The sequence below is a fragment of the Prosopis cineraria genome, unplaced genomic scaffold (genome assembly GCF_029017545.1).
Source record: "Prosopis cineraria cultivar Desert tree isolate PC_DT_omini unplaced genomic scaffold, ASM2901754v1 PC1, whole genome shotgun sequence".
Classification (NCBI taxonomy): Eukaryota; Viridiplantae; Streptophyta; class Magnoliopsida; order Fabales; family Fabaceae; genus Prosopis; species Prosopis cineraria.
The window spans coordinates 46,701,358-46,726,739 of NW_026555332.1; the positions used below are offsets into that span (position 1 = coordinate 46,701,358).

Sequence of the window (25,382 nt, forward strand, 5' to 3'; positions counted from 1 at the left end):
CTATGATTGAAATTTTCATTTTGGGGTAAAGAATATGGAAAAGCAATAGAATACTGAAATGATGAGAAGAGAAAGCACGAAACTGAAGGGGGTTTGGGAAGGACGGGTGGAATGGGAAGGAGAGAGAGACGCAATGAGGAAGATGGGAACGTAGAAGTCGGAGTTTTGGGTTGGCTTTGGTGAGAAAAATACTGCTCAGCTGCAACACATGCCTTAGAGTAAAATTCAGGTGATGGCCTTTTCTGGGTTAAGAATACTAAGGCCTATACGGTTCCATCCAACAAAACTAAAAAAAAAAAAAATATAATATCATCCTTTAAATTGCTTTTTATCTGACGCCATGGATAGAGTGTGTGTGTGAGAGAGAGAAAGAGAGAGAATGAATAACATTGACGGATGATCGAATTGAAAATAATGAATATGCAGTTCTACTCCATTACTAATATTGATTTAAAATATAAATAATTTAATAATTATAAAAAAAATTTCATTTTATATTTTATATTTATTAACTTGAATTATTGTATTTGTAAATTTATAATTTTTTTTCATGCTCATCATAAATTAAAATTAAGAATAAAAAAATATTATTGACAGAGGATCGAATTAAAAATAATGATTTTGCATTTCTACTCCATTACTAATCTAGATTTAAAAGATAAATAATTTAATAGTTATAAAAAAAATCTTCATTTTGTCTTTTATATTTATTAACTTGAATTATTGTATTTGTAAATTTATAAAATTTTTCATGCTCATCATAAATTAAAATTAAGAATAAAAAAACATTATTGACAGAGGATCGAATTGAAAATAATGATTATGCATTTCTACTCCATTACTAATCTTGGTTAAAAATATGGATAATTTAATAATTATAAAAAAATCTTCATTTTATCTTTTATATTTATTAACTTAAATTATTATACTTGTAAATTTTTTCATGCTCATCATAAATTAAAATCAAGAATAAAAGAATCTATATATATTTCCGCGAGGATAGAGATTTTATTAAGGAAAAATTACTGTGAGGTCTCACTTAATATAATTAATTATTCAAGATGCATTGACTATTAAACTTAGGCTCCTAAGCTCAATTGTTAATGAATTTTGAAATAGTTAATTGTATTAAATATAATTTATATATAATTCTCTCTTTTATTAATATATAAATTATTATTTAAAATTATTTATATTTTAGATGGATAATCAATTCACCAATTTTTCGTGATAAGATTTCCGCCATTCCTGCAATTTTGCCAAGATTGATTATTTCTCACGACCTTGATAAAGTTAAAATTTTTTATTTGATAGTTGATATAATATAAGATTTTCACAGAATTAATCATACATGCTTAATACTAAAATTGATCTAATTGGAATGTCAAAAAAGCAATAGAGTTCATTTGATATTTACATACTTAGTTTTAAAGTTATATTTGTTTGATAAAGTTTTTGATAGTTAATTTGACTTTCATTATAACTGCGCCTTAATAATTTGTGAGTAAGAATTTGTAATTTGTGGGTCAAATTTTTTATTTAATACTTGATACTGTATACCATAAAATCTTTATGGAGTTAGTTACACCTACTCAAAGTTGTAATTGATTTATTTAGGATGTAAAATTGGTAATTCACTCTTTAATTATAACCTTGAGTGGGTATAATTAACTTCATGTTATATCAATCATTTAACAAGAAATTTGGCTTGCAAATTATGATTTTTTTTCAGTTAGGAGCCTATAATATACATTTTTCTAATGATTCTTATAATGTTTCAACCTTTTAATTTTAATTTTCATTTTTTTAGATCATTGACTTATACATAAATTAAGAAATATTTCAATATCTTAAATTCATGAAATTGTAAATTTTTAAATTTTTAAAAAATATAACTATGACATTTTTCTTCAGAAAATAATAAAAATACGAAATTTCACATTTTCTGGATTTCAAGATGTTGAAATATTTTTTATTTTATGCAGAAATTAGTAATACAAAGAAAAAAAATGAAAATGGAAAAATGGAGCATTACAAAAGATATTGGATGAAGACACATTAGAGACTTTAGCCCAATTTTTACTTATAAATTATGAAATTTTAAGTGTAAGTGAAAGCCAAATTAATAAGGCATTATTGTTTTTATATTTCAATCTTAAATTACACTCAAGCCTTAAAAAACTTAACTATATTTTCTAAATTTAAATAAGCTTGTTTGTAAATGTATTTCTTCACACAAAACCTATTCTGCAATTTTCCCACCGTCTCTCCGCTACTTCGTTTTCATATAGTTTGAGGTATCTTCCCCGCCCCACTTCTCCAGAGTTACTGTTTATTGATATAATGTTTTATATTTTAAATTTTATAATATGATAGAATAATGAGTTTTATTATATCATTTATCAAATAAATTAATTTTCTCTGTACTCTATATAAATATTTTGTGAAAGATATTCAGGCTATTATTATCCATGTAAAATTAAGGGCATAGGAACTCAGTAAGAAGAAAAAATTACTTTCTCTTGCTGCTTCTCATCTCTCCATTTTCTCGACGAGGATTCTCTCATTTCCCTTTTCATCCTCCTCTCCTCTCTTCCTTTTTTAACCATTAAATCAAAATTTAGATAATTTAGATCTGATCTATAAAATTATTATTGAAATGTTAAATTATAAGAAAATACAAAATATTAAAATTCACACTGCTAAAATTTAAAAAGAACAATTAAAAAATTACATACCATATATATATATATATATAATATAAGCATAACATGCCAAGGCAATACACAGTACACATACTCTTTTCGTGAATTTTCTTCTTTTTGTTTGTTTTGTTTGTTTAAATCAGATCACATCGGGGATCTGGATCCTCTCAGCATCAGCATGGCTCAGAGTCTCAATTTAACCCTTTTCGTACTTTGCTACATCATTCTATATTAAAATAATTTAATTTTAAAAAAATAATTCTTTTTTTAGATTTTTCGTTTTTTATTTTCAAAACTTATTTTAAAAAAATTATCTTACATATTTTTGTGAAGAGACTTATTATCTAGCTTGTTTAAATTTTGATATGATTTATTTAATAAAAACTTATTTAAAATAAATTTATAAAGTAAGTATATAATTTGTCATATTTAAATTTTAGCCTGATTTATTTGAGTAAGGATCTATTCAAACTCTAACATGACATATTTAATAAAATAATTTTTTAAAGTAAAAAATAAAAAAATGTTAAAAAAAGAATTATTTTTTAAAATTATTTGTTCAATACGTAATAATGTGGCAAAGCATGAAACATTAAATATGGATCCTCGAGGCTAAATTAAGATGCTGAGGGATGCTGTGACAAATCGATGCCGAGGGATGCGGATCCCCTGTATCGGTGGTACAGGCATGACGTGACAAATGAATTGACATGAATTGGACCAAAAAAAGGGTCTTCAACAAAAAGCATAGCCTTCCCATAAAAAAACGTAGAAAAATGGAGGCGGTGTTGTGATGAACACTGAAAGCTTGTGATTCATGTTTATAGTTTTTCACTGAATATTTTTTAAATAATTAAATAATTAATCTGATATCCCGATATCCGCGACGAAGGAATTAGGAATTAAATAATAATTAATATATTTCATGGGAATTAATCCGACGCCATCAAACAAGGGGCGCTGCTGCTTGATTTTTCCGTCTGCTCCACTCTTCAATTCCCTTCCACTATGCTTTTCCAGTTTCTTGTCCCGCCATACCTTTTTCATATCACGATACACACAGTTTTTTTAAAATTTTACTTCATATAAAATATATCACATCAGATAGATGGGGTGTATATTTTTTTAATTACATCCTAGTTTTATTGAATAATTAATGATAATATTTTGAATAATTTAAATATTATACTTGCTCTTGTTTCATTTATAAAACATATTTTAAAATGTTAATTTAATCTCATTTATAAGTCATGGTGTAATTTTTTTAAATAATATTTAAAAAATATTTTTAAAATTACCCTTAGGAACATGGCATCACTTTTTAGATTTGTTATACATGAGTATATTTAAAATTTTACACACTTTTTTTTTTTATTTTTTTATTAATATTAATGAGGTTGATAGAAATAACTTATAAAGAGAATTGGATGAGTATTTATTACAGTTAAGGGTATGATTGGAAAAATGTGTAAATTTTTTTAAAAAAATAAGATTTTTACTAATTTTTTTAAAATAAAAGATAATTAACAATAACTTATATTGTGATGAAAATGAAATATATCTATTCCATGAATTTAGATCCTTTACAGTGAAGTAAGGAGGGCAAAGACACAAAGCAAACTCCACCTCTAATATGTAAATTTCTTTATCTCTTTCTACCAAGGTATTAAAAACTAAATTGATCATTAAACCGATTAAAACACTAGTTCGATGGTTAAAATTGTAATTGAATTATAATCAAACTAATCATAAATAAATAAGTATTTAATTAAACTAGCCAAGATACCAGTTTAACAATTTAGTTTATTAGTTCAACCAAGAAGGTTCACCTAAGTTTATATATAATGCTTTCTATTGCTAGAAGGTAAAAAGAAGTGAAATCCCTAAAAATAATAATTTTTATTACTTATTACATTTTTTCCTCCTAATATTTTTTTCTTTGTTTTTTCTTCCATCTAATTAAGAGGTACTAATTATTTGGAAGGGTTAAATGGTAACTTGGACTTTAAACTATAAGTTTAGGTAAGGGTGTTCACGGATGAGATAGGATTGGGATATCCCCATCCTATGGCCCGTCTCATCCATCAACCTTGACTTCTCTTAAAAGACCCCTTTCTGGGATTCATGATTCTCCCACTTCTTCCAAGAAGCTTGTCGATGCTAGAGCCTACCTCAGTGTTGCCATGACCAATAAGAACACTTGCTTGGAAGTCTCAACTCTGCTACCAGATCCCTCAAGCTTGTTCTTATTGACTCTACCATCAAAACCTACAAATATGTTAGCAATTCTCTCTTCATGCTCCCTAAGTCAAGTGAACCACAATCTCACACAATTAATATTATATAATTCTCTGAGTTCAATAGTCTTATTCTGTATATATCATTGTCATAGTGCATCATCAAGGTTAAGAGGTTCCAAAGGCAATGAGAACTAGCATCATTTTCTAGGAGTTTTGGTGTGGTTGAAGTAGAGGGACTATCAAATCTTAGAAAGCTTAGATAAGGAAGAATACAATTCAAATGAGATGCTTATGGTGTTAGCAAGTGATCACTAGTACAAAATTTAAATTTTACAGGAGACTTTTAACATTAGTTAACATGTACCCGCTATTGAAAGTAAAGGCAGTGGCACTTTTATAATTTGAAAGAACTTTCAATAGTGGGTGAAAGCCACCCACTGTTGAAACTCAACTTTCAATAGCAGGTGCGATCTATCTGCTATTGAAATAATGCATTTAAAAAAAATAAAAATATTTAACTTTCAACAACGGGTACAAGCCACATGTTGTTGGACATATTAATTAAAAAAAAACCTACACTTTCAATAGCGGGTGAGACTACTCGCTGTTGAAAGAGGAATTTAAAAAAAAAAAAACCTACACTTTCAATAGTGAGTGGCATCCACCTGTTGTTGAAAGAACGCCCGTTGTTGAAAGAACACTTTCAACAGCAGGTGGACGCCATTTGATGTTGAATAGCTTTAATTAAAAAAATAAAATTTTTTATATTTAATAGTGGGTGATGTGTCACCTGCTATTGAAAGTTTAACTTTTAGCAACTAGTGATGTGTCACCTGTCATTGAAAATGATTCAAATTTTTTTAGAAAATAAAAAACCCATCCCCTTCAATTATTCATCATCTTCCTCTTCCTTCCTCACACTTCCCCTTCATTGTCGCCCTCCCCCTTTCTTCCCTAGGACTGTCACCCCCTCCCCCTTACCTCACCTAGTCCCCTGCTTGGAACCTCATCGCCCCTAAGTCCCCCTACCCCATTGATCCCCCTCCCCTCTCCTTCAGCATCCCTTCCTAGTCCCCCCAAACCCCATCGCCCTCCTCTCCCCTCGATACCCCTACCCAGTCCCTCCCACTCGTCACCCCTCCCCCTTCCCCCTAGCCTCCTAAATGTCCCTCACCTGTCGCTCTCCCCCCCGGCCCTCGAAGTCCCCCCACCTGTCACCCTCTTTATTCCCTAAATTAATTAAAATCATAGATTAATTAGGAATTTATATTTTTTAAAATAGTTTGAAGATGATAACATGCACATTAGTTTTATTATCCTCTAAGTAGTAACATATGGATCGTAGTTGGATGAATACTAGATGAATAAGTGATGTACATAATAATGGTGTGAAGAAGTTTTTGAAATTTGGTAAGAAAAATGTTGTTAACAATGATGAAAAATTTTATTGTCCTTGTGTAAATTGCTAGAATAAGAGGAGACTCGGTGTTGCTGAAATAAGAGAATACTTAATTTATAATGGGATTTACAAGAATTATACGATATGGATTTTGCAAGAATTCTTTTAACAGAGGTTATGGCCAGAATTACTATTAAAAATGGACTTTTAATAGTGATTATATACATAATCACTGTTAAGAGTCTTCTTTTAAAAAAAATCAACGAGCAACTTTTAACAGTGGACATAGACTTGCTATTGAAAGTTTTTTTAACAGCGGTTGGACAACCACTATTAAAAGTCACATACTTTTAACATTCCTTGAAACAACAATGGACATAGAACTGCTGTTAAAAGTATTTTTTTACTCACTGTTTAAAGCCTATCCTGTAATAGTGGATGGTAGGAGAGAAAGTGAGGATAGGGAAGAAAGCAAAGGAGTGGAGAAGGAGAGAGACAATAATAGTCAAGTGATAATGGCTTCACTTTTTAAAAAAGTAACAGACGTTTATTTGATATTAACGATAAGGTTTAAATTGTTTCAAGTTTAATTATTCAAGATTCAAAATATACCAAATATGAGTTTAATGTTCAAATCATTCTTGAATCTATAGTTCAGGAACTAAATGGCCATTTAACCCTGTAATATTCACCCGACATAACTAATTTATCACATAAACTCTACACTTTCTTAATTAGAGGTCTAACAACCCTTTAATATCGTTAAAATTAAATCTTTAAAATAATAAAAGTAAATACACTTTAAATTTTAGGATCTCAAAATCTTTCAAAACCCTTTTGAAACTATTCAAATACATCATTTTAGTACACAATGGAAGCTATTATGCTACATGTTAGTCCTTAAATGGGAGAAAGAAGACAAAATCATGAAGTTTAGGATTAAAGCCGTGTGTTGCGGCATACGATATAGAGCCACAGGCTCTTTTTCTATGCCATGCATCGCGGCACACATGACAGTTTTTGTTGTCATGACAATTCACAGAAGTTAACTTCTAATGTGCACCATTTTCACGTTTGAAGTTTGATTGAAGTGATTTTAGTGCCCACACAAAACTAATTTGATAAGTTATCTAATGAGATAAGTTTGGATACTATCCAATAATCTAATCTCAATTTAAATAATCAAGTAAAAAAAGTCACTTTTATCATAAATTTAAGCACCCAATATGTTCAAACTTCACATGTTATCTTATCAGATCATTTTGGGCCTTGAACTAAGTCTGAAAGGACCAACTTTACATCACCTTGAAGAATTTAATCCCTGATAAACTGATTAAATGAATTTAAATAAGTAAATTAATATCGCGTGTGGTTACAGAGAGCTAATAGTGTTATGAGTTGTGGTTTCAATCTCATGATTGAGTTCGGAGCAAAGTCAAGCCACCCAAATGTCAAAAAAGTAAGAAAAACAAAGAGGAATGACTCTGTGTTATATGCTGTGACACGTGCACAGCATGCCATAGCACACGAGTCACTCAAAAGCATGTAAGGTTTCTTTATACCACATGTCATGACACATGATAGCATTTCTATAGAAATAAGAACTCAAAACTAACAAAAACAAATGAGAAATAAAAGAGGAGAAAAGGAGCATGTGGGAACCTTTGCTGGGGCTTGGGATTTAGAGGTGTTAGAGTATTTTAAAACTTTCAAACACTAAAAGTAAGACTCTTTAGCTTTTTCCTCGCTTCCTTTTGCATTTTCTTGAATTTAAAAGTTAGGGTTTAGTTAAAAAAGATGATTTTTGACCCATAAAGGTTATGGGTCCGATCTTATTAGCTTAAACAGAGTTAATAGGAGTTACTTAAGTTATTTAAATCTATCATTTATGGCTCTATGTGTTTTTAGTAGTTGGAAGCCATACCAAATTCCACCATTAATAAGATAGTTGGAGTAATATGGCTATATTAATAGTTATTTGGGAGTTCAATGAAATTAATAAAAGTTAGAAAAAGCTAATAAACCTTACAGGTATTCTTGTATATAAAGGGATTGAACCTTAAGAGTTTTGAAGTATTAAATTAGATAGTAAAAATTATTCAAAAAAAGATATTGATAATTAATATTATGTTTAAATGTAAAATGAGCATATTTGGCACCATTCAAGCTTCATGAAAGCCTTGAGAGTATGTATTTGAGTTAAACCTTTAACCTCTTAAAAGTTTGAGGTAACTATCAAAATTCTTTCGTGTGCTTTTGTATGTTAATTGATTTATTGATTTATGTTAAAATTGAAATGTGTGGCATTATTTGACATGCAAGCGTGGCATACAATGTTTGAAAATAAAATATTATGTTTTTATAAAGTTCAATGACTTGATTTGTGTGAATTTTAATGAAATAGTGTTAGTAGAGTTCAATGATATGGTTTATATAGAGTTATATGAATGTTTGTAAGTGAAGTTCAATGATTGATATGTTAGCGAAGTTTAATGAAGTGTGTGTAATAAGGAGTTCAGTGATTGTGTGAAATGTGAAGTTCTATGAGTGTTTGTGAATGGAGTTAAATGACATAATGTGTTGTGGAGTTTGATGACGTGTATTATATGTTCATGTGAAGAACTTGCATGATGTGAGTACAATGAGAATGTTAAGCATGTTAATAGTGATTACTTGCATGCTATGAGAGATGGTATCTTTATGCACTGTATGATTATGAGAGGTGAAAGTTCTCCTCAAAAGAAGAGTAAAAAATTAAAATTCACGTGGTAAAACTACCATTGGAGCTTGATAGTTTAATTGGATTTGTTTATAGTTATCATCCTACTTGTTCAACAAGAGATTGTCTCACTTGTTCAACAAGAGACTCAACCCTAACTAATTTTTCACTTGTTCAATGAGAAAGCTAGTTTTGGAATAATGACACCCCACAGCATGAGAATTATGGAAAACCATAACCCACAAGTGAGTTATGTAACCTTAGCCAAGTAGCCCGTTATGCATGAATGGCTAAGGTAATATCATCTTATAGATGATCCCAATATATTATAGCTTACATTTTCGTATCAGAAGCATAATAAGGATATAAAGAAGGTATAATCATGCATGTAGTGATTAAAAATGGCAAATGACTATCTATATTATGGCCCTCGTGATGAACACATGTGAATAGTATTATAACAATGTGGAAATGAGATATTTGTTGTGATTCCATGATTGTATGCTCGTTAGGATACAAAGTGTAAATATATGTCTGAACATGTTAAATTAATTTATGAATGACAATATTTGCCAATTGTATTTAGATTAATTGACATACATTAGTATACGTTAGAAATACCTTAGTTATTGAGTGGTTGTACTCACTCCTTTTTTTTTTAATATCACAGAAGCTAGCTCAGTGGGTTAGGATCGAGAGAAACAGTCCGAGGTATATGATTGCTATCCTATATATAGGCCTATTTTATTTTGAATATTGTATGTGTATAATTATTGATGATGTTACCAACTAGAGGACAATTCATGTCTTTGGCTTACTTGCATTATGAAATTATTGAGTTATACTGTGTATCTTGGACCCTATGATGTATATGTATTCATTGTGAAATCTAGAAAAGGTTAAAATACTAATGTAAGTAAGAGATGAGTATTACATGTGATTGATGATGATTAAAGTATGATTGATGCTATAAAGGCCCCCTTCTATTCTTTGTGATTAAGAGGTTTAATATTGAAAATATGTTAGATGTCTTAATTGGATGTTGTGGTGTTTTGCATAGGTTCATTATGGTCTATTGAGTGTTGTTTAGAGTATAAATTAGGCTCTGGGCACTTGAAATGTGAATTGGGCACCTAAGTTATGTGATGAGATTGAAAAGGAATGAGTTTTGAAATAGGTATTCAACTTTTAATTGAAAAATGATTTAATTATGAAATCAATGCCATTGGTTAGAGCTAGGAGAAGTTCTCTATAAATACTTAAATCACCCCAATCAAATGTTGGATAGAGAAATGGGACGCATTGAAAGTCTTCTCCTATTGCTGTCGAAAATATGCAATACATTGTGGTGTATGGCACATAAAGTAACGTATCATACTGCATGTATTATAAGCCGCATTGCATGTTTATTTTATACATTAATTCATTGTTTTCAACTCTTACACAAATGATTTGATCCTTTTTGGGTTCCTATTCCCATGCTTTTGCATATTATTTGCACTCTAATTCATATTTATAAAGATGCTTTATCATGTTTGAAAACTTTGAAAGCTTGGGATCCTATTTTGGTAAATATTACAAAGTTGGCAATCTTATTTAGGTTAATCTCTTGATTACTTAGATTTTAGAGTTAATTGGATAATAGTAAAGGAGACCTTACTAATTTCACTGATTGCACAAAAATATTATCACATGCATACATACATACACATTTGGCCAATAAATCACCATTTTCACACAATAGGGCATGTATTTATAAATTTCACAAATATATATAATTCCTGGCCAAACTCCACATATTCACCACTTGTATATATGCATATTCACATATAACAATCTTAGTCCACAAATCATATTTCACCACCTATCACACATTATTGCACATGCTAGGTTAAGGTTTACAAAGTCACCACACATCACGTCAAAACATGCTTATACATTTTATGGCAATTTAAATCATTTACATAAATAACAAGGCAAATTCATTACACAAACTCTAATGATGCAGCTGTAGTCCCACTATGCTTGTCTTGAGTTTTTTCCTTTACCTTGCTTACTATTAAGACATGTAAAAAAATGTGACCATGAGTAAAATAAACATCTTAGTAATAAAACAACTCACTATTATCAATTAACAAGCATAACTATAAATAAGTAAAACTTATATATACACAGGTATAGCCATATAAACATAAGTTTCTTTTCATAAAACCATTTTCACACTAACTCGTTTTCACTAGCATGATTGTCTACTATCTAATTCTTTATATCACCCTGACTGAAACTATAAACTCCATTGGGTTAATCACACACTCATTGTGTAACACTTACCCCGAGTGTTATCCAAAAATCACACAATTCAAATAAACTAATGTGGTTAAGGAATTAATCCTAAAACCAACTTAGAAAACAAACCATTTAAATCACTAAGCAAATACACAATTGCAAATTAAACATTTAAAGCCTTTAAAAAATTTTATAGGTTCTACCTATAGCACGTGGAATCAAGCTAGACAAAAGTGAAATAAAAAGATGCTGTCATGACAGCATTTAAATTGCCGTCATGACAGCCCTCCCGGGTCAACTTCTGGGAGGCGCCGTTCCGCCATTCAACCTCCAATCGAAGTGATTTTAAAGCTCACACGTCACATTCAAAGGGTACTATAAGTATACCAAATTTCAAAAAGATCCAACGGTCGAATTAAAAATTGGACATGTTATAAATTTGGTTACTTTTGCTGTCATGACAGCTATAGCTGTCATGACAGCACTTCCGGACCAACTTTCGGAGTGCACCATTTCATCATCCGACCTCCGATTAGAGTGATTCTAAAGCCCACATATCACTTTTAAAGAATAATATTAGCATACCAAATTTTGAAAAGATCCAACAGACGGATTAAATTTTATGCAGGTTACAACATCAATACTGTAGCTGTCATGACAGCATTAAAATGCTGTCATGACAGCACCTCCAGACCAAATTCTGAAGTGCGTCGTTTCTCTGTCCGATATCGATCGATGTGATTCCAAAGCCCACATGAAGCTTATAAAAGGTTTTACTAATGACCCAAATTTTAGAGAAATCCAACGGTCGGATTAAGATTTGGACACCCGAATGCAAAAGTGCAGCTTTTTGGTAAAAACCATTTTCAAAATTGTCCAAATCTCATCCTAATGGTCACAAACCTGTGGGAACACTTTGAACACATCAAATAAGACTAAAAACACCTGATAGAACATTCAAATGATGGAAAAACCCTATATATCAAAATTTGACCACCCGGATGCCATTTCCCAAAATGGACCCTAAACCCCCAAAATGCACAAATCATATAAGAGTGGTCACAAATCAATCCAAATACCATGTATTTATATAAATACATATGCTAAACATTTTCACTTGGCTCAGAGCTCCTTGTGGGGTCCACGCACCTACTCTCTCTATCTAAAGTGTATGTTTACCCATAACACATCATTTGCAATGCAACCACTTTGCATTTGCTTATAAAATCACATATATATCAAAATAAATATCTGCTTGTAATAGAAACTTGGTCTACTAAGTAAATCCATCAAAACCACACACCATAACCAAGTTTCCTAGCCACAAGTCTGCAAACAGATAAAAATTCATACACAAGCACACAATCCACACATATTCACACACACACACATAATCATATCCTACTGGCACCCTAATCTTAAATACATTACAATATATTTGCTCAAAAGAAAGGGGTAGTTCTTTACAAATCACAAACAAACCCCTAGCTTTGTTCCTTTCCCCGTCCACCACTGGATCCTTCGCTTGGACCTAGAATATTGAAAAGAAAGGGGTGAGACAACCACAGTCTCAGTAACAGTGAAATCTACATTGATTATTACAAAGTAAGCCATAATCAAATAAACGAATAATAAATTCAACATAGTATATAATTTAGCCATTTAAAATGCATGAATGCATGACCTAGGCCGGTATGGCCTTTCATGACCAACAGAATGCCCCCTGGCACTCTTTAACTCGTAGGTAAACCTTATACCTACTTGTACCTCCACAGGCACAAAACATAATCTAAGGCATGATCTAATCCACCGAACCGCCTATGCCCCTTCGACGTGAATCCTGAGCAGTCAAAGCTAACTCCCTCTCAGAGCCAGCCCGACTTACTCTCCATGTGAGGGCTACCTTGGCCTAGGCACTCAACCTCACACTTCATATGTCGGATTCCCTCCCCCACTAAGAGGTGTCGAATACTCAATACACTAACCACTTTAGTGCAGTGAGCCCACAATACGTAAGACAACACTGAGTACTGACAGTGTGCCATAGAATATCAAAAATCCACACCTTCTCATTGGTGAACTCCCACCGAGATCATGCCTTTTACTCTTGTCTACCTTTCCTGAGTATTGACCGTTCAACACTCTAAAGTAGTATAATATTTATAAATCTCATTTTCATAAAAACATTGTTATTAAACAATTAGAAAATATATTTGCACTATAATCAAAGTAGTACCCCATAACCCCTTATAAAGCACATTTAATCTTTTAAAACATGTAATGCATGATAACTAGTAATATTTATTCAAAAATAGCTAAAACAAAGTAATAAGAAATATAAATTCCCCTGTTACCTCAACCCTTTGGTACCAAAAGGGTTCCCCTTGTATAAAATAGGGCTCGGCTTGTTCCTTACTTCTCAATAAGTTCCACCAATAATTTTCTACAACATATAAGTGATCCACATCACTTATCATGACAAATAGCATTAATGAAGACTATAACTCATACCACACAACTTGGGTCTATGAGCCATAATCCATCCTAATGGTCCATATATTAAACCAACCATTCACATAGTATCACTTAACCACCAAAACTATTTATTAGCCATCATTAGGCTAATTTTCAATTTATATAATTTTTTAATCAATTAAAAACCTTTACTTAGTGCCACCAACTTTCACCATTAGCCCTTATAATGAAAACCAAACTTTAATTTAAATCTTATTGGGCTCAAATAGCAAAATTATAACTAAATCAATAGGCTTAAACCATTGAGGAGCAAAAACCCAATTTCTCAGGGTTTATTTTATGCCCAAAACACCTCTTTTCATCCAATTATTCACTCAAAACATTAGATCACTATATAGAAACTCAAAACATGCTCCCTAGGATCCAAAGAAACAAAAGCTTGCAAGAATAAAGCCTTTGGGATCAAAATCCAAAAATTTCCTCTTCCAAAAATTGAAGAAAATCAAGAGAAAGGGAAGAGGATTGAAGTAGGGAGTTTACCTATCGTGTAGCCGAGCTCGCAACGGTCGCAAAGACTCCTAGATCCAAGCCTAACTCCCTCCCTTTCTCCTCTCTTCTCTCTCTCTCTCTCTCTCTGCGTTTTGTTCTTCTTTCCTTTCTCTGCGTTTCTGCGTCTCTTTTCCCATATAAAAGATGATCTAAAAGTTTAGGAAAATTACAAGAAATTGCCTAACATTTTTTATTATTGCACAAAAGCCCGGGTCAACTTTGGTAATTTTTTCCATAGTTAAAAATCAAATAAAACTAAACTTTTGCTTAGAAAAATTTAAACTCTGGACCTCTATCAAATTATTCTAAATTTTAATTTAATTATAGATATTTTATTTTATTTTATTTTTATAAATCCGAGTCTTAAAATTTTGGGATGTTACACATTGACCCAAGCAAATCTTTAGTAATAGAATCACGCAGTATTTTGTCCCACTTTCAAACTATGGTTTCCTTTTATCACACACGATCGGGGCATCTTTATTCCAATATCACAATATATCGACGCTAAAGAGCACAAATCTCTAATACTACACCCTATATTGGCACTAAGGAGAGTGAATTCATTGACACCGTACTCTGTTGAGTGTTAAGTAGAATAAATGTCATGTGGACTTTCACTACTTCTCCTTATGGGTGAACTCCCACATCTTTCATAATCATACTCACATACAAACCACATATTTGTATTATGATCTAAATACACACACTTAATCACATAATTTTTTGAATTCATTTCCTTAAAACCATTTTCATGCATAAAATACTAGTTTTACAAACATGCACAACTTTAAAATAAATACGAGTAGTAAAATAATTACTTACAAACAATTAAGCTATATAATTAGATAGAATAAGTTTTTCGATTACCTCAACCATTTTGTATTAGAAAGGTTACTTGTAGATTTTCTTTAATCACTTGGCATCACCGTATGCTTCCTTTACCTCAGCACACAAACATGTGATATCAATCTACACAAATTAGTACTATTAGTCGATTCACTAATTGATCACAAAAACTAATTATAACTATTAATCATAATTAACCATTCATTTCCCTTCTCTTGACCAATTTAGATCTCAATTATCCCATTTAACTCTTCTATCACTTTCACAAGCTCCAATACACTCCATACAAATTTTCACCCCTTTTAAACTATCCATTTAGGGCTAATTTAAGCTTATAATCTCAAAGCTTTATCCGTAATTGTAACACACCAATTTTTTTTTAATATTTTAACTCAACCTAACTTAGGTTACAGCCATCCAACACATTTTTATATCAATAATTTTAATATAAAATATTTTATAATTGACTTCAACTCACACAATATAACATTTCAGATAAATTTTTACCTCCCACATGCCATTAGGCTAAATTACATTTGTCCATCCTTATACTCTCAACAAGTAAACTAAATCACATTTATCCATCCTTATACTCCCAACAAGTAAAATAAGCAATTTAGTCAATTTTCAGCACAAGCCATTTATTTGGCCTTATAATCATGTCATTTTAACCAATTCAAAGTAAACCAAATATTAAAATTACAGTCATCTAAATTGTACCAAAAATAGAAATAGTTTGAAAGGCATGATTACATTTATATATTCATATAATTGACAATGAACAAAAAGCCCTAATATTGGTAATATAACACATTATAAATTATAAATCAAATACCCAAAAGAGACAGTGGATCTATGCCACTAAGCCTCTGGGACTCCTCCACGTGTCACTCGTGGCTCTTCTCCTGAAAATTGTTAACCACATAATGAGACTCAAAAGTCTCAATAACCAAAGCCAATTTATGATAGTGTATACAAACAGTTAAGTGTGTGTTTACTAAGTGGGAATCAAAAATAATATAATCTCAAAAAATATAAGAAATATTACAATATACACAAATAACCATCTTTATATCCCTCCATTAACCTCGAGCCGTAGCCCTCACTCGGTGCTAAATTACCAGGCCAAAGGTAGATTAACCCGAGCCCTTACGAGCCACCTATTAAGCTTCAATAGGGGCGTACCACGTGGCACATAAATACAACAACAATAGCAAGTCTCCCAACACCTCCCACAATAATCAAACAAATTCATAATAATATTGCACAATTATACAATATTACAAAATTCATAATTTTCTCAATAATCACCCAATTAACATGAAGTAACACTAATTACAAATTAAAAGCATGGTTACCTCGTGGCTTTTTCAATAAATTATTCCTTACAATTTCTCTCCCACCACAATCTTCACCAATAATACAATCTACAAATAACATATTATTTATAAAAATTAGTTTTAATTTTTGAAACTAATAAAATAATTCTAATAATAGAATTAAAAATGTAACATAATTCCTAATCTCAATTTTAATACAAATTTAGAGTTAATACTATTACGTAAAATTTTTAACTCCTCTTTTACTCATCAATAAACATTAATAATCTAAAAATCAAATTTTAAACTAATTTCTATTATCAAAATTTTCTTTTTATTTTATAAATTCGCACCTAAAATACTCAAAAATTAAAAATTAAGTCTCTAGCTTAGAATCATAATCCTATAGCTGTAACATCCCAATTTAAATTTTTATAGTTAATTTTGATTAATAGAAATTTTAAAAAAATATTTAGAGGTAAGCAAATTAGTAGAAAATAATTATTAAATCTAACTTAGGATATAATTCTAAATTAATTTTTTTTAAAAAAATTATTAATAATTAATTAATTAAAAATATTATTATTAAAATATTATTATTATTATTATAATAAAAAAAGTATGAGAAATAAGGAAAGAAAGAAGAGAACAAGATGGCTTTCGGTGCTCTTCCCCGGTGCAATGATTATATTTATATAATAATAAAAAAAAGAAATAAGAAGAGAGAGGAAATAATTAAAAAAATGTGGGACCCACAGTATTTTTTTTAAAACCCATCCCTCCTTCTTCGTTTCTTCATTTCTCCCTTTTTCATTTCTCTTCGTGCGCGAACAGAGGGGGCGACGGTGTGCAAGTTCGCCGGTGCAGGGTTTTAAGGTAAGAGTTTTTAATAGGATATTTAGTGTGTGATTTTAAGTTTTTTAAGACTAAGTAAGTGTTCTAAAATTTTTTCTTAGTCATTCTTCTTCTTTGGTTTCTGATTTTGTAGTGATAAAAAATTTAAGATCTGGAAGAAGAATGAATTTATGTTGAATAAATATGGTTTTTGAGGTTGTTAGTGGTATAATAAATATTCTAGAGTATAAATTTATTGGTGATCTTTGAATTTGTGGCTTATGGATCAAATTCTAGACTAGATCTGAAAATATATGTTGATTTATTGAGGTTTAGATGATTATTTGGGATGAAAAATGAATTATTATGGCTATAGGATTATGATTCTAAGCTAGAGACTTAATTTTTAATTTTTAGGTATTTTAGGTACGAATTTATGAAATAAAAAGAAAATTTTGATAATAAAAATTAGTTTTAGAAGTTGATTTTTAGATTATTAATGTTTATTGATAATTAAAAGAGGAGTTAAAAATTTTACTTAATAGTATTAACTATAGATTTGTATTAAGATTGAGATTAGGAATTATGTTATATTTTTAATTCTATTATTAGAATTATTTTATTAGTTTCAAAAATTGAAACTAATATTTATAAATAATATGTTATTTGTAGATTGTATTACTGGTGAAGATTGTGGTGAGAGAGAAATTTTAAGGAATAATTTATTGAAAAAGCCACAAGGTAACCATGCTTTTAATTTGTGATTAGTGTTACTTCATGTTAATTGGGTGATTATTGAGAAAATTATGAATTTTGTAATATTGTATAATTGTGCAATATTATTATGAATTTGTTTGATTATTGTGGGAGGTGTTGGGAGACTTGCTATTGTTGTTGTATTTATGTGCCACGTGGTACGCCCCTACTGGAGCTCAATAGGTGGCTCGTAAGGGCTCGGGTTAATCTACCTTTGGCCTGGTAATTTAGCACCAAGTGAGGGCTACGGCTCGAGGTTAATGGAGGGATATAAGGATGGTTGTTTGTGTGTATTGTAATATTTCTTATATTTGTTGAAATTATATTATTTTTAATTTTCACTTAATAAGTACACACTTAACTGTTTGTATACACTATCATAAATTGGCTTTGGTTACTGGGACTTTTGAGTCTCATTATGTGGTTAACAATTTTCAGGAGAAGAGCCATGAGTGACACGTAGAGGAGTCCCAGAGACTTAGTGGTATAGATCCACTGTCTCTTTTGGGTATTTAATTTATGATTTATAATGTGTTATATTACCAATATTAGGGCTTTTTGTTTATTGTCAATTATATGAATATATAAATGTAATCATGCCTTTCAAACTATTTCTATTTTTGGTACAATTTGGATGACTGTAATTTTAATATTTAGTTTACTTTGGATTGGTTAAAATGGCATGATTATAAGGCCAAATAACTGACTTGTGTTGAAAATTTATTAAATTGCTTATTTTACTTGTTGGGAGTATAAGGATGGACAAATGTGATTTAGCCTAATGGCATGTGGGAGATAAAAATTTATCTGAAATGTTATAGTATGTGAGTTGAAGCCAATTATAAAATATTTTATATTGAAATTATTGATATAAAAATGTGTTGGGTGGCTGTAACTCAACTATGGTTGAGTTAAATTATTTAAAAAAAAATTTTGGTGTTTTACAATAGCCATAATAATTCATTTCTTATCCCAAATAATCATCTAAACCTCAATAAATCAACATATATTTTCAGATCTAGTTTAGAATTTGATCCATAAGCCACAAATTCAAAGATTATCAACTAATTTATACTCTAGAACATTTATTATACTACTAATAACCTCAAAAACTATATTTATTCAACATAAATTCATCCCTCTTCCAAATTCTAAATCTTCTACCACCATAAAATCAGAAACCAAAGAGGAAGGATGACTAAGAAAATTTTTTAGAACACTTACTTAGTCTTGAAAAGTTTAAAATCACATCCTAAATATCCTATTAAAAACTCTTACTTTAAAAACTCAGATCTCTCGCACCGGCGAAACTAGACGCTCTCTCAGCCTCAGCTCGCGCACAGGGAAGAATGAAGAAACGAAGGAAACAGGTGAGTTTTTATAAAAATTTAGTGGGTCCCACATATTTTTTTTTATTATTTCTTCTTTCCTCTCTCTCCCTTTTTTTTATTATTATATACATAATCATTGTACCGAAAGCCAATCGCGTTTTCTTCTTTCTTTCCTTCCTCTTTCTCATACCTTTTCTTCTTTTTTTTTACAATAATAATAATAATTTAATAATATTTTTTAATTAATTTTTTTATTTTAATTTAGAATGATATCCTAAGTTAAATTTAATAATCATCTCCTACTAATTTGCTTACCTCTAAATATTTTTTAAAATTTTTATTAACCCAAATTAACTATTAAAAATTAAATTGGGATGTTACAGTAATTCCTAAATTAGTCGCAAAACCTTAGTTCAATTTTTAAGAACCTTTTTACTGCCAAAGGTAAGAAACAAACCCCTTACAATTTCTTGATTCAATTTTTCTATAACTTAAACTGAGAGAAATTAGAGTAGAATCAGAATTAAAGGTGATATGAAACTTACTCGACAAGCAACTGGTTCAAAATATCTTCCAAGCTCCTAAAGCTTATTGCCCTAGTAGAGGTGGCCCTTCTCCTTTCGTGTTTCTCCTCTTTCTTCCCTTTGAATTTTGAGCCTGTCTATTTACAAACTTATCTCTTTTCTATGTCATGCACTATGATATATGTAGTGTTAGCCATGGCATTTGACACAGTAAGAAAAACTCTCATTGCACTCACACGCTTTGCTTTGCAACATTATTCTTTCACTCAATCTTATTCATTTAACATCCCAACAAGTCAAAATATCAATTTATCATTCAAAATTTTAATCATACACTAATTAACTAATTTTTTTTAACTAACAATTAGTTTTAAAATTAAAAATTCAAAATATTACAAATCCTATTTGGAATAATTTGGAATAACAATTTTTTCTAAAACTAACATCCATACACTTATTGTTGACATTGGGCCAATTTGATTGACTTGGTAGGTGGATGGGTGCGTAAGAAAGAACCCAAGCTTGTTGCCGACGATAAATTGGATTCGACTTGATCTAATGGCTCTCAACTAATAATAGGACATCATCCCTGGTACATGTACAACCCCACAAGGACTTCATGGGCCATATCTTCACTCTTGAAAAAAAAAAAAAACGCACACTGTTAAATTTTTATTATTTAATCTTTTAAGAACTATACAACTAAACTTACGCTTAATTTAAATTTTCTGACCACTATATAATTTCTCTGGTTTATACATGTCATGTAATTGACTTTCTTACCAAAACAAAATTGCGCATGCATTATTTTTTCTAAAAATTTTAAACATAATAATACCAAATACAAAATAATTTAACAATTTATTTATTTTTTGATAATTTAACAAATTAATTTAGCTGTATAAGAAAAAGCGTCACAGGCCAATTTCCTTCTGATAAAAACCCACTTTGTCCCACTCCCCAAAAAAAAAAAAAAAACGAATAATGAATTCAATTAACCGCTGGCATAATTCATAGGCGTCAATTGATGGTCTTCGATTATTTTCTCTGCGAGTCTTGAATGGTGTTGAATTCAAAGCGAGGACGACTAATATTTCTGGTGGTGTTTGGTTAGCAGTAGCGTCCCACCGAAGTTAATCCAAGGAGGGGCCAAGAATCGGACGGAGGGATAGAGTGAGGGGAAAGCAGGACACGGGATCAATGGGAGGAAGGAGAAGGTCTCTGATTCTGGGACTGGCTTTTCTAATGTTGATGGGAACTGCCGTCTATTTCAGACTCTGGGCCATTGATTATAATGTTTCTTCTGATGATACCGAGCTATTAAGGTTCGTCTTCTTCATCAATTTACCCTCGACATTTTCTTCTACAATCGCTTGACAACTAGAGTTTACATTCATTCGGATCGCCAATTTAATTCAGCTCTTGTGTCAGTTCGGTCTGTCGGAAAGTGTCAATGTTGAGGTGGGAGTTAGACTTAATTGGAACCAATTTAATTCAACTCTTTTGTTCCGTTATAACTATATAATTTTTTGTGTGATTTTTAATTGAATTGTACATATCCTTACGAATCTATTTGAATTATTTGGGGGGAAAAATCGATGACGGTATTGTGAAAATATCCTCTTATTTGCTTGATGGTTATACTTGCAAAGTATTGCTACCGCTGGTTTCTTCCGATGGTGGATTGTTAAACCTATCAGCACAAGTGATTCGCATACTTCCTAAGTTCTGCCGAATTTATCCCAAAACCAAGTGAGGACTTTCATTATAAAGAATAGAATTATGATCTTTTTGGCTTATACTAGATGAATTTCTAAGATTACTTTGGGGATTAAATTTGTGTTTGTCTGTTATGTTGACGATCTTTGAAGTCATTATGTAGTTTCTTGTACAATGAGTTTTCATTCTGTCAAATGTATGCAGACGACAGTTTGATCTAGCTAACAGGGAAGCAATGGATGAATCTGCTGAATGGAGACTAAAGTATGATGAGGAAGCAGGCAGGGCAAGGAAATGTTTTGAGGAACTTCAAGCGGTATGCATTCTTTATTGAATTTTCATTTCTCTCCTTACAATATGAATGATACGATTCTGTTTAGTTTTTCTAAAATTCTGATCGGTACTTAAATCTTCTGGTAAATTGAGGCTATATGCTTGTTCACATCAATTGCTTTTAATAGTCTCGGTTCTTGATGAATTAAACAAGTAGATATTGATTTTTTTTTTTTTTTACAATGTCCTTCTTGTAACTACTTTTCAGTTACGTATGTATGTGGCAGATTAAGGATTCCTCTCTGAAGTTGGATAATGCTTCTAATGTTAATCATAAAGTATCAATGCTGCGGAAGGTACATTTTGATAAGTTGTCAGTTGAGATACACTTTCTTCTGCTTCCGTTATATTCCTTTCTCTACCCTAGAGGAACTAGAACCAATTTAATCGATGTTTCTGTGAACTGCTATATTTTAAGTAGCAATTTAATTGTCAGTTCAATTGTAGTATCAAATCTAATGTTGTCACTATTTTTTATTACAAAAATATATAGTTTGTATTCCATTCCCTTTCTCACTATTTTTAATTTCAATGTGCCTTCCTGAATTTTTTGTTATGCATGGCCTGTATTCTGACATTTTGAATGTACTATGACTTTCTAAATTACCAGGAGATTGCAGTCTTGCTTGAAAGGGTGGAAACATTAAAACGAGAGCTGAAAGAGGAAAAATCGAGGTGTCTAACACAGTCATTATTCTGACGATTAAAAGCTCTGCGTTCAAGGCCATTTAAGCATCAATGATCTACGGATATTTGGAGCCTGCCCTTCGTTTTAAAGTTGACTGTACGGCTTGCAATACCAGATTTCCACCTTAGGGGCGCCAGCAATTTTTTTGATGTTCAAAGAAGAATGACAAGGATGAGGGTGTGAGGCAGGTAGGATCAAGTCTGAGCAAAGTGGCAGCTGACGTGGCTAGTTAAGACATAGCAAAAGCGTTTGAAGGAGCATGTGGAAGGTGAGGGAAAACGCAGGTGCTTAAATGACGTGTGGATGTGGTGGTCAAAGAGGGTGTACATGATTCTGAGAAGTTTCTCTCTCCCTTCTGTTACTTTATCTGAGACTCTGCATGTCCCTTCTTCCTTTGTTTCTGTTAGAGCGTAATTCTCGTTATCCTTCATTGGTGCCCTTGGAGCAAATACAGACTGCACGTTGACATAGTATCACATTATGAGTTACTGAAATACACAAGTATGCATAATCTGATAATATCAGTATCTTCTCACGAAGTATCATGAGAATTGCTGAGCTTAGCACTAACAGAAAGAAAGGAAGAAGGAAGGTATAGAGTCTCAGAGAAAGCAACAGAGACAAACAGCAAGTTTTTTTTTTCTTTTGGGGGGGGGGGCTTATAAGCATGGACACCCTTTTCAAACACTACGCGTCTATTAAGGATTTGCATTTGCCACCACCTTCAACAGGCTCCTTTGAAACCGTTCGTGAAGTCGTAACTGACTTGCCACATTATCTGCCACTTCACTCTGCCTCAGTTCTACCTACCTCATGCCCTCGTCCTTGCCATTCTTCAGTTTTAAGATCACACTTATAGTGAATGTCAATATGAATGCCTAAATAATTTAGGATGCTTTTTATATTCGCCAAACAGAATGATCTTCATTTGCAGCCACAAAGAAAAAATATATTATTTTGTTAGGCTTAGAGTTATTGTCTGATTGATAGCTGTTGACCATCAAATTGTTTTGTTGCACATGATAAGAGTTATTGACTGATTGATAGTTGCATGATAGACTTAGACTGGATAATTTTGTGTGTGGGGTTGGAGGCTTTAACTTCCTTGTTCGTAAGTCTTGGAAACAACCTTACATGTGCTGCTTGAGAACCCAGAATCTGTAGGGCTAACTCTCAGTTCATGAAGAAATCTGGTGACTGCTTCTGCTAGTGCTCCATTGCTTTCAGGTTGGCTCGAGCTAGCAGCCATGCTTGTGCCAGAAGCACTTACTTTTCGACTCTAATGACAATTAAGAGAAAGGGGCAGGCCGATGAATATACATTGCACATATACCATATCTCTGTTAGACAGTTTAAAGATTAATAGACTGCGCAGCAGTGCAAGATATATTACAGCAACCATATATAACAAATCTTACCCTTGTCGACTTTGGTATACTGGTTGGATTGTTCATTATCCCCATCAATTCATCAAACTGAAAAGCATATTATTAGACCAGAAAAAGTATGAGTTGGGTTACTGGAGGAAGATTGAAGATGACGAATAAAAACGTGTTTTTGTTAGCTTCACAGTGTTGAGTCCCAACGGGAAACACTTCTACCTGTTTCACGATCATGTCATACTTCCTTGCACAATTGTAGAGAGATTTATCATCCTCATCTCCGTCCTTGGAAATTATAGCTCTTCGTTGGGGATGTTTGCTGGACATAATGATTCAGATTTGAGGTCACATAAACAGCCAGTTTTCTATGCATAGAGTTGGGTAAGAGCATTACTAATGCGTCTATATATAGAAATGAGGAGGAATTGATTAAAGTCACGCATACGGGTCGGGCAATCGGGTCGCACCCGTCACAAACAGCCTCGTATAATGTTAATGTGAGAGATTCAGTTATGATGTGAGCCGGCTATTCTTGATTTCTGAACATCAGAGCATTGTTCTCGTGTAACTCCTTGTTTTTTCAGTTTCCATTGTCTCACAACTCCTGAGACCGCCCAATATGGCAAGGTTGAAGTCGTAAAAAATAAAAAGTACAAAGTAGAAGTCTAAGTAATTAGGCAACAATTTGTAATAACAAACATGAATGTTTCACAAAATGCCCTCCCAGCAATTAAGGACGAATGATCCCATGCCTTTTTGGTCAAACACCGACTGAAACTGAAGAATCCTGCTCTCGTTAAGTGTTTTTTTTTTTTTAAACTTGTTTTGCCAATCATAATGGGTCTTGGTGATTAGAATTCTATGATGATCAAAAGCTGCCATGATATGACCTTTACCACTTATCCTTTCTTAATACTTGCGGCCACTCATTCATGCGCCACTTGAAAAATAACTAAAAGGAAGAAGAGAAAACCGTCACCGTCAAACATATAATATAACTAGAGGAAAACATAACTGACGAAGTGGTAGTGAAGCCTAAGTCTCTGCAAATGATATAACTGTTCAAGTGCACATCCCACGAGATGAAAGAAGAAAGATAGATAGTGCAGTCATGAAATGAATGGTAAAACTGCTTAAGGGCCACGCAGGAGCATTTACATTGAGATATGTACCTGTAAAGCGCCATCACAAATCTTCCATTACAAGAAAGAATAGACCAGTAGCGTCCGTGGGACGGTCGGTCGTGCTACTTGATTACCTGAGCAGCGTTCATG

At 31.7% G+C, this 25,382-nt stretch overlaps 2 protein-coding genes across 3 annotated transcripts; one reads left to right on the forward strand and one right to left on the reverse strand.

Annotated features, from left to right (window-relative positions):
* The first annotated feature begins 20,984 nt into the window (after positions 1-20,984).
* LOC129308383 (uncharacterized) lies at positions 20,985-23,695 on the forward strand. Its single transcript, XM_054949495.1, has 4 exons — positions 20,985-21,311; positions 21,910-22,021; positions 22,266-22,334; positions 22,649-23,695. Exons 1-4 carry the CDS (start codon positions 21,187-21,189, stop codon positions 22,736-22,738), a joined length of 396 nt encoding a protein of 131 aa, XP_054805470.1. The 5' UTR covers positions 20,985-21,186; the 3' UTR covers positions 22,739-23,695.
* A 127-nt stretch (positions 23,696-23,822) lies between these two features.
* On the reverse strand, positions 23,823-24,644 carry LOC129308391 (uncharacterized). Of its 2 annotated transcripts, none has more exons than XM_054949501.1 (3): positions 24,328-24,644; positions 24,145-24,201; positions 23,823-24,005 (listed from the first exon to the last, which is right to left on the reverse strand). In XM_054949501.1, exons 1-3 carry the CDS (start codon positions 24,433-24,435, stop codon positions 23,823-23,825), a joined length of 348 nt encoding a protein of 115 aa, XP_054805476.1. In that variant the 5' UTR covers positions 24,436-24,644. The 2 variants fall into 2 exon arrangements, 1 of the variants encoding a protein (XP_054805476.1); XR_008592602.1 differs by having other exon boundaries at positions 23,939-24,066.
* Between the last annotated feature and the right edge of the window lie 738 nt (positions 24,645-25,382).

Bases quoted from the DNA above. Each gene is read 5' to 3' on its own strand.
- LOC129308383 (XM_054949495.1), top strand. From the start codon at position 21,187: ATGGGAGGAAGGAGAAGGTCTCTGATTCTGGGACTGGCTTTTCTAATG. The intron at 21,312-21,909 runs GTTCGTCTTCTT...AAATGTATGCAG, and splicing joins GATGATACCGAGCTATTAAG to ACGACAGTTTGATCTAGCTA. The intron at 22,335-22,648 runs GTACATTTTGAT...CTAAATTACCAG, and splicing joins AAGTATCAATGCTGCGGAAG to GAGATTGCAGTCTTGCTTGA.
- LOC129308391 (XM_054949501.1), bottom strand. From the start codon at position 24,435: ATGTCCAGCAAACATCCCCAACGAAGAGCTATAATTTCCAAGGACGGA. The intron at 24,202-24,327 runs GTAGAAGTGTTT...TATGCTTTTCAG, and splicing joins ATGACATGATCGTGAAACAG to TTTGATGAATTGATGGGGAT. The intron at 24,006-24,144 runs GTAAGATTTGTT...AATTGTCATTAG, and splicing joins GTATACCAAAGTCGACAAGG to AGTCGAAAAGTAAGTGCTTC.